This window comes from Nycticebus coucang, chromosome 5, assembly GCF_027406575.1.
Source record: "Nycticebus coucang isolate mNycCou1 chromosome 5, mNycCou1.pri, whole genome shotgun sequence".
Classification (NCBI taxonomy): Eukaryota; Metazoa; Chordata; class Mammalia; order Primates; family Lorisidae; genus Nycticebus; species Nycticebus coucang.
The window spans coordinates 18,584,204-18,598,921 of NC_069784.1; the positions used below are offsets into that span (position 1 = coordinate 18,584,204).

A 14,718-nucleotide genomic window follows, 5' to 3' on the forward strand; every position below is an offset into this window, starting at 1 on the left:
GCTTGCTCTCCCTCCGGCGGCCAAGTACTAACTTTTGCATCGCCCCTGTTTTGTCTGTCTCTCCCTGTCCCCTTCCCGCCCTCTGCAGACCATGGTGAATCCGGGCAGCAGCTCGCAGCCGCCCCCGGTAACGGCCGGCTCCCTCTCCTGGAAGCGGTGCGCAGGCTGCGGGGGCAAGATTGCGGACCGCTTTCTGCTCTATGCCATGGACAGCTACTGGCACAGCCGGTGCCTCAAGTGTTCCTGCTGCCAGGCGCAGCTGGGCGACATCGGCACGTCCTGTTACACCAAGAGCGGCATGATCCTCTGCAGAAATGACTACATTAGGTAAGACTTCGCTGCCTTTTCCCGAGATGGGCAGAGCAATGGCAAGGCCAAAGGTTAGGGTAGTAGGGAAAGAGGCGGGGACCAATGGGAATACATTGCAGCCTTCACCTCAGAAACCTTCTGGTTGGCCGAATTTAAGAGATTCAGAAAGCCTATGTTAATCTTCCAATATTTGATGGTAAACTAATGGCAAATACCATACGGCGGAAAAACTGTCCATCTGGTGAGACAGGGCCTTTAGGTGTGCAAAGATTGGGCACCTTCTGGACCAAAATTTTAAGTGATTAGCCTAGACTAAAAATTAACATTTCAAGAGGGTGTTAAGATGCATTCTTAAAAAAAGGTAGGGACCTACAGAAAAAAACTCAGAGGCAAAAGGTTGACTATAAAAATAAAAGTATAGTTAGTGACAAAAATGATTTGTTTATAGTGATTTATTGTGATATTTACATAAGCACCTTTAATTTTTTTGAGTGGAAAGCTGTGACTAGTTCTTTGTGCTCCTTGTGAAAAATGTTGATTACCCATCAGTTTAAAGACTTGGAATTTTTCTTATAGCAAAAAGAAAAAAAAATCTCCCTGAACAAAATGTAGTGGCAGTGTTTCTTTTCATACTCTTACTTGGAGGCTTGTAATGCTCAACATTAGTGTGTGGTTTTTGATGTAGAATTTGCAGGTTTTTCAATTGAAGAATGTTCAGGTTTGGGGTTTTTTTATTGTTGTCATTTGTATCGCTGCCCTTGATCCCCAAAAGAGATTTAGAAAAAGAGGCTATAGAATTATACTAATCTTGCATTTTAAAGCAACGTATAGGAACATTCATATGTCGGTGTAAGCAGTCTTTTCCAACAAGTTTCAGTGCAATTAATGGAAAGAATTCAGGAGGTCAGGTGCCTATAGGATCTTTTCAGGTGAACTCAAGCTACTTAAACTCATTAATTTGAAAGGAGGCATTTGAAGGATTACACATTTAATTTGAGTAAATGGTTTGATACACTGATGCACATGAATGCTTCTAGGAGGTGTTCTGTTTCAACATCCAGTAATTAAAAAAAAAATACACACGCATACCGTTGACAGGAGAAAACCATATACTTTTAAAAAGAATTTCATTCTGGGAGGCACCTGTGGCTCAGTGGGTAGGGCCCGTATACCAAGGGTGGTGGGTTCAAACTGGCTGCAGCGGGGTGTTGAGGCTGGCACTTATAGTCACAGTACTCGGGAGGCTGAGGCAAGAGAATCGCCTAAACCCAGGAGTTGGAGGTTGCTGTGAGCTGTAACACCACGGCACTCTCCCAAGGGCGACAAAGTGGAAATCTGTTTCAAAAAAAAATAATTTTATTCTATATAAATTTCTACCCTAAACCTTTTTCTTTAGTGATTAGTAGAAATTTTTGTTCTTTCTTCAATGTGGGTAAATCAGTGGGTGAAGTATTTTGTTCAAAGTTTAGGTCCATTGTGGTTTGCCTTATTGAGGCTGATGCTGAAAAAGATCCCAGGGCAATTCAGAACTGAGTATGGGTATGTTTACTGCAATGATATCATTAGTGTAAAATGATGGAGAAAAATGACATTTGGTTATTTTGATAATGCAACCTGTGTCCACTCTGCTGGCATCCTCAGTCAAGTAAAAGGAATATAGGAAGTGAGAGGGCTTTTGTTTTTAAATTAAGATGGCAGCATTAATTTCACTAAGTGTTCTTTTAGAAGTAAATGCTGGAAAATCAGCAGAACATGGGTGTAATGCTTTCTGTTCCTCCTTCCAAACAATACTATGAGCTTTGACAGTATTGTAATTAAATGGAGAGCAAAACTGTGGTAAGAAAAGTGTGGTTTGAAGTGGAAAAAATTGACAGTGCTGTTAAGATTAGGTAAATGATACAGATTCATCTCTTCTCCAAGGGCCTTCAGAAAAACCCTTGCTTCTGATTGCAACTAATTAAAAAGAAGATGGGTCCACTTGTATTCCCTAAGGACAAGTTTAGGCAAGTGGCTTCCTAGGAATCCTGTCCATTCATTTACCTCTACTTGGGGCCAAATGTAAGTGCCCATTTGGTGTTTCCTTGTGGCCTAACACAGCAATGAATGGAAGATGTGTGCCCAGCCCTGAGCCTTAATTAATTGGGTCCCTGTTCTCACTTCCTTTCTTTTTCCCTCTGAATCTGGCAACTGGAGCCAGCCAGGCTTGCTCTTTAACTAGATGCTATCCTGAGAACCTGTACAGGAGAGATGAGTTCTAGTCTCACACTTTGCCAAGGACTCACCAGCAGCTGAGATCCTCCTCCCCCCAATTTAGAGATCTCTCAAGTCTTAGGCAGTGTTCCTCCCTCAGCCCACCAAGATGACAAAAGGGTGGGGGAGGCGTCACCATTCTGGTCATCTGAGCTTACCCCTCCCCAGTCTCCCCCAGGTCCACTTGTTGGAGCTTTCAATTCCTCCTGGACCACTACTGGACCGCAGTAATCCGTTCGCCTGCCGCCAGGTGAAGGGACCCCTCGGCCTGGCTGAGACCACAGAGCAATTTATTAAGGAGCTTTTAAACTGTCTGACTCGAGGGTGCGGTTTTTTGAAAACAACCAAGATCTGGCTAAAAAGCTGCGGGAGAGCTGGGAGAGGCCGGCTGGGGCGCGGGTTGGAAGGGGAGGGGGACCGCTGTTCCCCAGTCCCCTCCCCCTCAGCGGCCAAGTGTCGATTGGGCAGAGCTGGGCTTCTGCCTCTCCCTCCAAGATTTCAGATAAAGCGGCTGCCTTGCTGCAGCGAATCCGCACAATTAAAAGCTTTAATTAGTGGCTCCTCCATTTTCTTAGTTCTGATGGGCTTTATCTAATGAGATCTGGTCTCTGGCTTAGATCTGCTCCGAATGACGTGTCCGCAATGAATGAGAGCTGCGTCGCAAACAAAACATTTAATTAACAAAATTGGCCTCTAAGAGAGGGAGGGAAAGGCTGAAGGGGGGGTGTGGAGAAGAGGGGGAGGGTGGATCTTAAAGGGACCAACGCCTGCCTAACCACCCCCCAACCTTACAAAAGTCGGGGAGCTTTGGAACTGGCCCCCTCCACCACCCCTGGCCCTCTGCCCCCCACCCCCACCCCCCGGCCCCTCTGCTCCACCTAGGCGCGGTGGAGTAGCTTCGGAAACTACGTTTCTCTTCCCTCGAACCTTCTTTCCTCCACCCCCACCTCGGGCCCGAAGACTGGCGGGGAAAGTGCAGCGAGAGGAGGAAGTTCGGAGACCGACGGGTGGGGCCCCGGGTCCGGGGAGGGCGAGGAAACGCGTCGGCAGCCCGGGTGGCGGCGGTCGGCGAGCCCTTCCTCGCCCTGCCCGGTCCTGGCTGTGGCTGGCGCCGCCCGAGGCCGTAGCGAAGGCGCCGGGCCGGCCGGCGGCCCGGGGCCCGCGAGGGGGCGAGCGCAGAGCGGGAGCCCCGAGAGCGGGTCGCGCTTTCTTCCCGGTTCACGTGGCGCCCGCAGCCGCAGTGAGCGCGGCGCGCTGGGGTGGGGTGGCGGCGGCGGTGGTGGTGGAGGGTGTGTTTGGGGAGGGGGGAAGTGTTAGGAATGGAGGCGCCGCCAGGCAGCGAGTTCATTTCCCTGGTAATCAACAGCAAGCTGCTATATTCAGAGAATGCTGTCCCTTTAATTGAACAGGCTAGGTAATTAAATGGCACTTTTCCAATAGGACGTGCTAGGTAAATCTAATAGTTGGTTATTTAATATCACTTTGAAGTCTGCCCACTCAAGCACAATGACAGCACAGGAGCATGTGAACTATTAGCTAGGAGAAAAAAAAAACAGGATCTCAAAAATTAATTAAATCGCATGCAATTTAGGGGGAACGTTTATCTTGATTTGTCATAACAGAATTAATTCAAGGCCTCCAATTCACTTGGGGGCAGATCTGTTACTCTGAATTAACCAAGCGTAATTTGGCTGATTTTTTTTTTCCCTCCCTCCCCTCTCTAATGCAGCAGTTGCGATTAAGCACAGCCCCCCTCTTAAGTATCAATAGCTTCTGGTGCTTTTAAGGTGCTTGGTCTCTAGTTATTCCGAAGTACCTTTAATGGACTTGGCTCCAGGCATAATTTCTGGGTTGCATTTCTTTGTTATATTTAATATAGCAGGTGCAGAATTTAGATTAAATATAGGAACCTGCTGGAAAACCAATTGCTTCTGGATCAGTAGTTGTGGATGTGCATTTTTCTTCTCAAATAGGTTGCTGATATTTACTTGCAGGTACAAATGTATACCTTTCAGCCTCTCAGAAATATACCTCTCCTTGCATGAAAGCAGTTTAGAAAACACAGCCAGGTAGCGCTGCTCAGTGCATGTATTTTGCTTGAAGTAATAATGCAGTTGAAAATAAGCCCACCTATTGGTCATTGAAGTTTCAGAAAGATGCTAAACATTGATACTAAACTAAAAATATGACTTGCTCTCCTCCTCTCTTAGTGTCCTCTAGGAGAGTTGGAGCTGGGCAGGCTAACAGGACTAAGGCTACCTGGTGTTCTTCAAATAGGAGCATAGCACCTTTAAAATGCAGGTGTTTGGTGGGATTTCTTCCCATCTTTTCCCTTTTCCCCATATAAGGAACCTCTTGATGTTTGTGATTGATTGCATTGCCCAAATGCTGAAATATTAACGACCTTCTTGGACTGAGGACCCAAAGAAAGGAAACTGAAACCGATTCTGTCATCACAATTAAAGACTCCCCTGGCTTTAATTAGCCTGACCTGGGGTATATCTCCCCGTTGCTTGAGTTAAAGAGAAAAGAGCCCATTATAGTCCAGTCTGAGACCGATAGCTACTTAATTGAGCACCTAAAGCCTCAAGCCTTTTAAATCAAACACTGTCCTGGACAGTCCCCCTGGTTAGATAATTAACTCTCCAGCACACAGAAATGTTGTTAAAAAAAAAAAAAAAAGACACAACTTTTCAGAAAAAGGGTGGAATTCTAATGGTAGTCTCTGGTAAAAGGGGATTAGAATGTGTATAGACATGTAAGTTCTGCTTTGAGGCAGCCTTAAAGCTGTAGACAGAGAAAGATCTCAAACTCCATGAATACGCTGTTCAGTAGCACACCAACCCTGGGGAGGTCTTGGTCATTTTCAAACTTTGTAACTGTAATTTTTGACACTTTAGGAATCCCACCATTTTGTGGCTGATTGTGCTCTGAAAGGTTATGATAACAATGCCCGAGAAAATGAGACATATGAAAAGCTTTTGGATTACATAGGATAGGACTGTCTTGATTATTAAAATACACTTAGATGTTGAAGATATACAACTAACTTTACTCAGGGTGAATTGTTAAATGAACGCTTAGGCTGGGTAATCAGATCGGTACTGTGAAAGGATATTTTTGAGATGGAATATCACTGTGTACCTGTTGGTTGTGCCAACCATAATTATAGTCTCTTATCCATTAAAATACTTCTGGGTTGCTGTAAGAGGATATTTGGTCCTAACCCTGTAGGATTCTGTACCTCCCCCCCCCCGCCTTCCCCACACACACACATACCCAATTACTTTCCTCCCTTTATCCTCAGCATGTATTGCCAGGAGGTCGATGGTTTTTAATTTTATTTTTACCCGAAATGTTTGAATTTGGTACCCCTCTTGGGAATTGGAATAGCTCTGCTGTTTGTTTGGGGGCCATGCTAATTCTCTGGCCACTTTGCCCTTCTGGGAACTCCCCTTCCGCAGCAGTGCTGTAGGTAAGATACCAGGAGGTCCTCATCCAGTGTTGATGAAAGGGTCCAGCAGTAGGAGACAGCTGCCCAGAGGCCCCCCACCAAACTCCCACATGGTGTGGTCCTGTGGCTAGAGGTCCTGACAGTGTATTATTTCAGCTTTCTTGCTATAACTGTTCTGATTCTGCAAGAACGTGTCAATGTGTCCTGGATCTCAGACTAATTAGTTTTGAAATGGAGTTTTGATTGAACTCTTCAAATCGATGCTGCTGCAAAATTTGTTTCTTGGGCTTCCTATTAAAAGCCATCTTAAGGGGCAGTTTTACTACTCTCCCTGTCGTTCAGTCAATACATTTAATAACAACTTACAGGCTATTTTCAATAAAGTGGCGACAGCAAATTAGTAGTTTGAACATGACAAGCCTCTTCTGCAAGACCAGATTCTGAAAACTCAAAGCAATTATTTTTATATAGAGGCATGCCGCAATCACTCAGATTACCGGGTGTTCTATAGGAACACGTCTCCTGGTTTGACACAAACTACATTTATAACTTTATTTGGACAAGGAGGAAATGCAAATATTAATATTTATTATGACACCAATACGTTAATTTGTAAGTCCTGTTACTTTGCTTTTCATTATTGAAAAGTACCTCTCTGATCCTGCTTAGTTGTTCCCGCTATCCCCTTTCAATGTGAAATCATTTGGTCTGTTTAATAAATATTTGTGGATATTAAAGAGGGAAGCTCAAAAGCAAATAAAGCTTCTCAGCTTGAGTGTACAGATTCCATAAAAGTGAAAGTTCAGTAGTTATTAAAATATTTTGTTGTGCCTGTAGAAGGCTATAAGGCATTCTGTGTGTTTTTCTTCAGTATACCACACTTCCTTGAGCTTTCCCCTCCTCTGCAGCCTTTTCCTTCTCCCCCTCCCCCCCATGGCAGATGTTGTGGTCTCATTTGATTGCATAGGAAAACTGCAGTGATACAGCAAACACCCAGAGAGATATGATGACAAATGGGTCCAGATCCCGGTAAATTACTTTCTGCTCAAATCGAAATTTCATTCAGTTTGTTGCTAGCAGAGATGAAGTAATCTAAATTGTGGACTCAGGAGCAGATAGAGGGAAGTTGGAGCAAGCATTTCATTATCAAGAGAGAGAGAAGGTTAGGATGAAAGAGATGAGCAGAGGCAAATCTTAAGTGTTGACACCATGATTGAAAAGGTTAACCCATACACATTATATATCAACCTGGATAGCAGAGAGTTTCTAATGGAAAGTCTGCGCTGATGGAGGTTTACGGGAGTTTCAATACACTGAGCATGATGTCTTCTTAGATATACAATCAAATCCTCTTAACCCTTTTGATGACTCATATCTCAAGATATGATTAAAGTACAAAAGAGTTCTTCATATAATTTCAAGGACACAATGCATTTAAACTCCAGTCATGAATTGTATCTTTTTTTTTTTTTATGATGAACCCAGTAATCTGATAAAATGTGTGTAGAACAGAATTGTTTTGTATTTGCTAGAGGTGGAAGTCAATATTTTGATTAAATCTGGGGCATCCTCTTCCTCTGAGATAGCCAGAAGTTAGTTGTCCCCCCAAAAAGGATTTTTCCAAGATTTATGTAAAGCGCTTAGAAAATCGGAGGCTGGAGCCTAAGAATTCAGCCTCTGTCAAGTGCATTCCAAAGGGAAGGCCAGGGGCTGGGTGGTGTTCCTCTTTCTTCTTCTTTAGGATTATTCACTGGTGTCAACCATCGTTCTTTGTTCCAGGTTATTTGGGAATAGTGGTGCTTGCAGCGCGTGCGGACAGTCCATTCCCGCGAGCGAACTCGTCATGAGGGCCCAAGGCAATGTGTATCATCTTAAGGTAGCATTTGAACCTCTGTTTAAAAAAAAAAAAAATCATACCTTTCCCACTTGGGGGCAAAGTGTTTCTCCTTATTGTGAACTCTGTCGTCTCAAGCTGCACACACCGAAAGGAATGATTGATATTACAGCATGGCAGTGACAGCCACACATCCGCACACACCCCTCACGCTCCCCTATGCCACGTAAGCACACAAGTATTTGTCTCTTTCCCACTTTAGCCGATTCAATTTATTGCATTTTGACTTACTAAAATTTTCTGGAATCTGTCAAAGGAAGAAAAACACTAAACCCTGAGCGGCTCTCTACTTGACAGATACCTGCTTAAAAACAGGTTGTAAACTTGTAACCAAAAAAAAGACTTAATTTGTACTTGTTTTCAGTGAGTTTGTTTTTCCCTTTCAGTGTTTTACATGCTCTACCTGCCGGAATCGCTTGGTCCCAGGAGATCGGTTTCACTACATCAATGGCAGTTTATTTTGTGAACATGATAGACCTACAGCTCTCATCAATGGCCATTTGAATTCACTTCAGAGCAATCCACTACTGCCAGACCAGAAGGTGAATACCTAGCAATTACTAATAAGCTTTGTTAGAGCGAGTTGGAAGGTTCACCCTCTTAACCTAGGAAGGGAGTTTTCCTGGGAGGTTGCGTTTTTTTTTTTTTCTTGCCCTTTCACGGAAATGTGGATTATTAATCACATGGAGTGTTCAGAAGTGAGATAGCGGATTAGATTGTGAGTTCTTTGTAGTTAAAAAAAATCTTGACTTGGTTTTATCTGTAGTTTCACTCATGCTGAACATAAGATTATCATATACAAAGTCAAACAAAACCTAAAATGGCCACATAACCAGTTATTTAATCCATTTAACAATTTTGCAACTCAGAAACATGATGTGTGATAGGTTATTGTGGGAGGAAAATTAGTACATTTATGGTAGGAAAAGAGAATAAACGTCTTTGTCATTCAAGAATGATTTCTGCATTAGTAATAGCAATCCGGACACCTGCCTCCCAAATGAAATTTATGGTGCATTTATTTTTTAAAAAAACAGTTCTATAAACTATTCTGTAATTCCAGAAGGGAACATTTTTGTTGATTAGTAGTTTCATAAAATTTGAATAAGTTACAAATTTTAAAACAAAGTCCTTGCTCGTGCTAACCACTTTGTGTCACTAATAGCTCCTTTAACGATCACGTATCTTGATTCTTGATTCACAACTTGACAGTCCACAGACCAGAGTTAGAAATGAGGAAATTATGCAAGTATACAAATCGTGTAGTGTTAGAACGTTCGAGGGAAAATTGGTGATCAACAGTTGTCCAGCACCCCCACTGCTGGATAGTTTTAGATCTATTTTAATCTTCTTAATAAGTCGTATAGCTATGCAAGTGAGTGCATTTTGATAACTGCTGTGCCTAATTTGTAACAATTACTGTCAACCTTCAGTTAAGAGACTGTTCATTCCACACCGGCCCAGAAAAGAGTGAAATGTATGACTCGTTCGCATAATTTTATTCACATCATATTTCATACTGATTATGTATTGATGACATTGATTCATTTACTCTTTACAGCGCCACTTGCATGGATATTAAATCTTATTGACCACAGATGAATTTTAATTTCAGATTGGTGATAGATTTTTCCATCAGCTCTGATAGTATGTTTGACTTTTTCATCATTAACCCAGGCAATCACACAGCACTGAGTTATTGCATTGAAACAAAAAGTGCACACTTCACTTGGTAATTCTTTATGGATTTACAATAGGAACTTCATTAATGTCTGTTGTAAGGATCACAAAAAAACAACATTTATCTGCAAGTAGGACTTTAGCAAGCTCGTGAAGTCTAGGGAGAAAAGAAAATAGGCTTCTTTGTCTTCTGTAATGCATTTTCTTAATGTTGGGGGATGGGAGGGATGACAAATATTTGAACACTTTTAACCATTTAAAATTATGCTACCATATTTTAGTGTTTATATTTGTCCTTTTCCTTTGCACAGTTTATGGGGTAATTTTAAGTGTATTTCCATTTCTTATGTAGTAAGTGTTAATTCAGTGAAATTATGTGTACTTTTATTTATTTAATTTACTAAGGTGGGAAGCTACATAGAATAACCATTTCAGAATAAAAGCCCAATTTTTATTGCAAATGAACTGGTCACCCCGATGAGGCATTTCAAGCTTCTTTAAGGAGTGTCAATGCATATAAGTACTGAACGGATTTTTATGAATTGAATTCTAGTGAAGTGAGTCTACAGGGCGAAGTTGAGAACAATGAATGGACATAAATATTATGAGATACCTATTTCAAGATAGAGGCAAAACCATTTGTAGTTACACTTGTGACCAAAAGAAGAAACTAAAGTAGTGCTAGGAAAAAAATGGTAGATCACTTCCCCACCTCGTTCAGGGTAAATGCGTAATTTTTGCCCAAGTCATTGTTTTCATTTTGTCTACTTCCCTGACCTAGCACAGTACCGTATAAAAACTGATTGTTAACAGCTTGCCAACATGGTGTACGGGAGGCTGTCGAGACAAGACAGTTTTAGTTAGTTTGTTAAGCGCAGAATAGATGCAGCAGTGACGTCAGCTAGGGACTTACCGCAGGGGACACCTAAGAAGTGCGAACAGGGTCTCACTACCGTGTTTTTGAGTCTAAGATGGTGTAAATTTAGAGGTGTTAGAAAAGAAGACTGGAGACCAATCTGGTTTGCGTGTTTATGGGAGTTTATGTATCGTGCTTTTCATAGAAGGCTCCTGTCGTCCATGCCTTTTTTTCAGGATGGGAATGAGAGGGTGTTCATTTTGGAACACTAAATATATTTCAGGCAATGAATAAGAACCTACTAGTATATATTTTCTTAAGGTTGGAAGCCCAAACAGAGACAGGTGGCCTTCAAAAATTAATAGCTCTTAAAAGGCGTAAGGAAATACAGCTTAAGGATGTGTTCTTGTCAGACATTGGAGAGAAGCTGTGTTTTGGGGGTGATATTAATTAAGAACGTTTCCCCGTTGGCATTAATGTCTCACATTTTTGCCCTTGGTGTTCATCTCACCATGAGCACAGTCAATTCACGAGGTAGTTTTTGTAAATAAAGGTTTTGGGCAAGCCGAACGTGGTCCAGAGAGATATTAATGAGAGGGCAAGGGGGAAGAGTTAATGAAAACACACTTCCTGGTGGACCATAAACTGCTTTTTAGAACTAGAGAATGCTTTAAAATTATATTCCCAAAACCCTGTGGCGTTTCTTTTCTGGTGGCAGTGAGAATGGGGAGAAATGACAGATAGGTCCATTTTATTGTTTTCTTCTCTCTCATTCTCCATATTTTTGGTGGGGAAAATTGGACATTTATTTTGGCCGCTTCCCTTCTCTACGTTGAACCAATTACATTTTCAGTGCATTGTGCATAGTAAATATACTCAAGCATCCTTTGGCTTAAAAGTAATGAGTTGATTATTTGTACATCCTTTCTTTAAAGGCAGTTAATTGTATGGAAAATATAGGTCCCCATCATCTGATCCCTTTTAACTTTTATTCTCCTGAAATTTGTTCCCAGCGTCTGGGCTGTGTAGTTTTGTTGTTGCGTTCCATAATTGGCTTTTGTATATTCTGAGAGAAATAATTTTAAGCTTTTAAATCATATAGTGATAGAAATTTCAGATTTCAGATTGAAATCTCAAGCCACTAGTGTTCAAGAATTTACCAAATTGTATAAACCTCTATCATTTAAAGAGAATCTTGCCTTCTGGAGAGTTATGTAAAGCAGGAATCGTGGCTAATTTTTTTTTTTTTTGTAGATTGCGGCCTGCTCTGGAATTTTGGTCTTCTACTCAAAAAAGTGTGATGGTGCCATCTGGAATTATCTGTGCTTTTCAGTAGCATAAGAGCTCACTTCTCTTTAGTTGGAGGAAAATTGAGTGAGCGTGGAGTTTACACACCGTTTTTCACTTCCCCCCAGTTACATAATTGGTGTTGTGTGTATCCATCGTGGAGGACATTTGATGCTCATTTATTAAATAAGCTTGCTGGCTGCTGCCGCATCTTCGTTCTGGACAGACAAATTACCTTTCTCACACTGAGCTTCCACTCTGGGGAATTAAGTCTCCACCACTTTAATTAGCTTGGAAGTAGGGGATTGCAGTTCCTAATAGACTTGAGGCTTTTAGTAAGTTATGGAAAGGGTGAACCAAGAACTTCCTGGGAAGCTCAAAATGTCATTTAAAAACCATAAAAACCTAATATATATTATTTCATTTTGGTAATTGCAAACAGATTGTATTTAACGACTGTGTGGATTACTATTTCTAACTTAGGCATTGAGTTAGACTTGCCTTGAACTATATTCTTTAATCTATCACAAGTCATTAACCATTACATATATTGATTGGTATGTTTATAATATTCATGAAAGTTAATGTGACTTAAATATAGCGGACAGAGCAGATAGAAATGTTTCAGTGAAAAATATCTGAATCTTGGTACATATAATTTTTCATATACGCACACACATCCCTCTATAGGTGGAACCACTATGAGTGAATAGCTGTCACCTGGAGACATCAGAATAATAATGGTAACTGCCAATATTGGTTCAGCTTTTATTAAGGGCCGGGTACTGTGGAAAGTACCCTAATATGTATTATGTAATAATCATAACAGCTTTATTATTCCCACTTTAAAGATGAGGAAACTGAGGCACAAGCAGTTTAATTAACTTGCCAAGAAGGTAACATTGTCGAGCCTATTAACCCAAAACTTCCTGAATAGGAACTTGGCTCCCAATGCCCCCATTCCTAAAAAAAAAAAATAAAAAATCCATGGTCTCACTACTAGTCAATTCATTCCTTCTGGAGAGAAACTTACTTTTAGCAGAGTTAAGCAATTCATTGTGGAACTGTACACCAGAAACTTTCTGAGGGTCCATTTACTGTCTCATTTTCTCTGCTAGTAAAATTGCAGAAAATGTTATGCTTTAGCTCTTCACTGCTGGAGTAAGTAGCATAGAAAGCCTCCATCAAGTCACAGTTGGAAAGTAATCTAATAAAAGAAGATTAGTGAACGTGGAGAAGACAAAAGCAGTCATGTTTGAGTTTAATATCTCTCAAATTTAGCATTTTAGCTAAGATGCCCATTTTTATTTCTTGCAGGTCTGCTAAAAGGTCAGAGTAATGCAGAATGCGTGCCTTCATCTCAGATTTTGTTCATCACAGGTGGATCCCGTGTGTCTTCAGTAGACAAGTCACCTTTGTAGCTAGCACCAGTGCCAGCTCCATGCCATTGCACCTTCTTTAGTCTTGATTGCCCTTCCCGCATTTATTGGTGTATTAAAATGACTGAATATGAACATTAAGGACTCTATGAACCTGGGCTAATGGGAGACTGTAGAGAAAATGAAAAAAGATCCACCAGAGGACATCTTTGGGGGGGAGGGAGCTTGGGGGGAGGGAAATGACTAATGAAGCTAATTAAAAGAAGCATTCAAATCTGCTTTCTACCCTCATTAACAATTAGCAGGGCACTGGCCAGAGTTTGTACCCTGTGTTTTACCTTAACAACATTCTATTTGCTCTTTGTATATTTAAGTGTTGTAAGGAAACGTGTTTCAATCAAAACTGAACATGAGATAAAGGAAAGAGATGTGGCTTTTGTGATATTCTATCACAAACACTTTTATTGTATCTCTGTAAAATACAATGTATGTATGCATGTAAGTGTTTTTGTCCTAATGTTGCTACTCCCATGGCAAAGAAAAAAAAAAAATGAATGAAAAAAAGAAAAAAAATTGGAAAAAAAATCAGGCTCATAGCAGCTACTGTGTAGAAATTTCCCCTTCTAATTTGCTGAATGAAGAAAAAATCTTTTATTTGTGATATTTTCAGAGACATTTGCTCTAGTATGGTGTATTTAAATAATAAAAACTTAAAAGAAAAAATATTCAATGGTGTTTGCGTTTAAACACTGCCTTTTCTCTTCTGTATTTGGGGCACATTTAGCTTAGTTGAAAATTTGATAACAGGGCTTTAAATTTGAGGGGTTGAGGGAGGTGATGTGGAGCTCTGAGCCAACGTGGTATTCTTCAGATTACTTAACTATGCCATTTTTGGCAGGGGTACAAAGCAATGTTTCTGAGTCCTTTTTATAAGTTCAGAATATTCTGCTAACAGTACCTCATTACACTTCTATATCAGTGAATCTTTTGTGTTTATATATAAATACTTGTTTGATTCTTCAGTTATTCTGTTTGTTCTTTTTTCTCAATGGGAAAGCCTTGCGTACTGATGAAAAGCATGTTAAAGACTGTGGCACTACCATCTTGTTCTGGCATCAGGTTTATGTTTTAGAGGAAATAGCATTTCTAAATCATACTTGTACACGTTTTGAAGTAGGGTTAGTTGTTGGGGATGCAGAGCTCTTGTATAGTGATCTATGATGGGTGAAGCGGCTATTTCCTGGTGAGCTTTTAGACTCCTGTGGTCGGTGGGTTGCTTGGTCTGCTGGTTGTAAGCTTTGTTTATTTTGTTTTGCTCTTGTATTCCACTACTGACTGTGCATTTCCATGTTCGTTGGAGGAGGATTCGGATTTCATTTAGCAGTAGTCTTGAGATCACTGAGTTGCTAGTTCTGGGCGCCAGTATCACAGCAGCAGCTACCTTGCCTGCAGAGCTGTCCTATGGAAAGCGTGTCTTACAGGGCTCAGTGGGCCATGGCTGGTGCTGGAATGAGGAAAACTAAATAGGCCTGGATGCTAGGGCCGTGCTTTACTCCTTAGGTGTGAGCAAATCTCCATGACAGCTATTGCAGGCTCATAGAACCAGTTG

At 41.2% G+C, this 14,718-nt stretch overlaps 1 protein-coding gene across 5 annotated transcripts in view; it reads left to right on the forward strand.

Moving 5' to 3' along the window:
* LMO4 (LIM domain only 4) overlaps positions 1-13,834 on the forward strand; it is a 145,156-nt gene extending 131,322 nt beyond the window's left edge. For 3 of the 5 annotated variants that reach the window (XM_053591208.1, XM_053591209.1, XM_053591210.1), the window contains 4 exons: positions 89-327; positions 7,793-7,889; positions 8,294-8,449; positions 11,698-13,041. In XM_053591208.1, the coding sequence (XP_053447183.1) occupies positions 89-327; positions 7,793-7,889; positions 8,294-8,449; positions 11,698-11,784 (579 nt within the window). In that variant the 3' untranslated portion in view covers positions 11,785-13,041. The other 2 variants (XM_053591212.1, XM_053591211.1) reach the window with 1 other exon arrangement.
* The last annotated feature ends 884 nt before the right edge of the window (positions 13,835-14,718 follow it).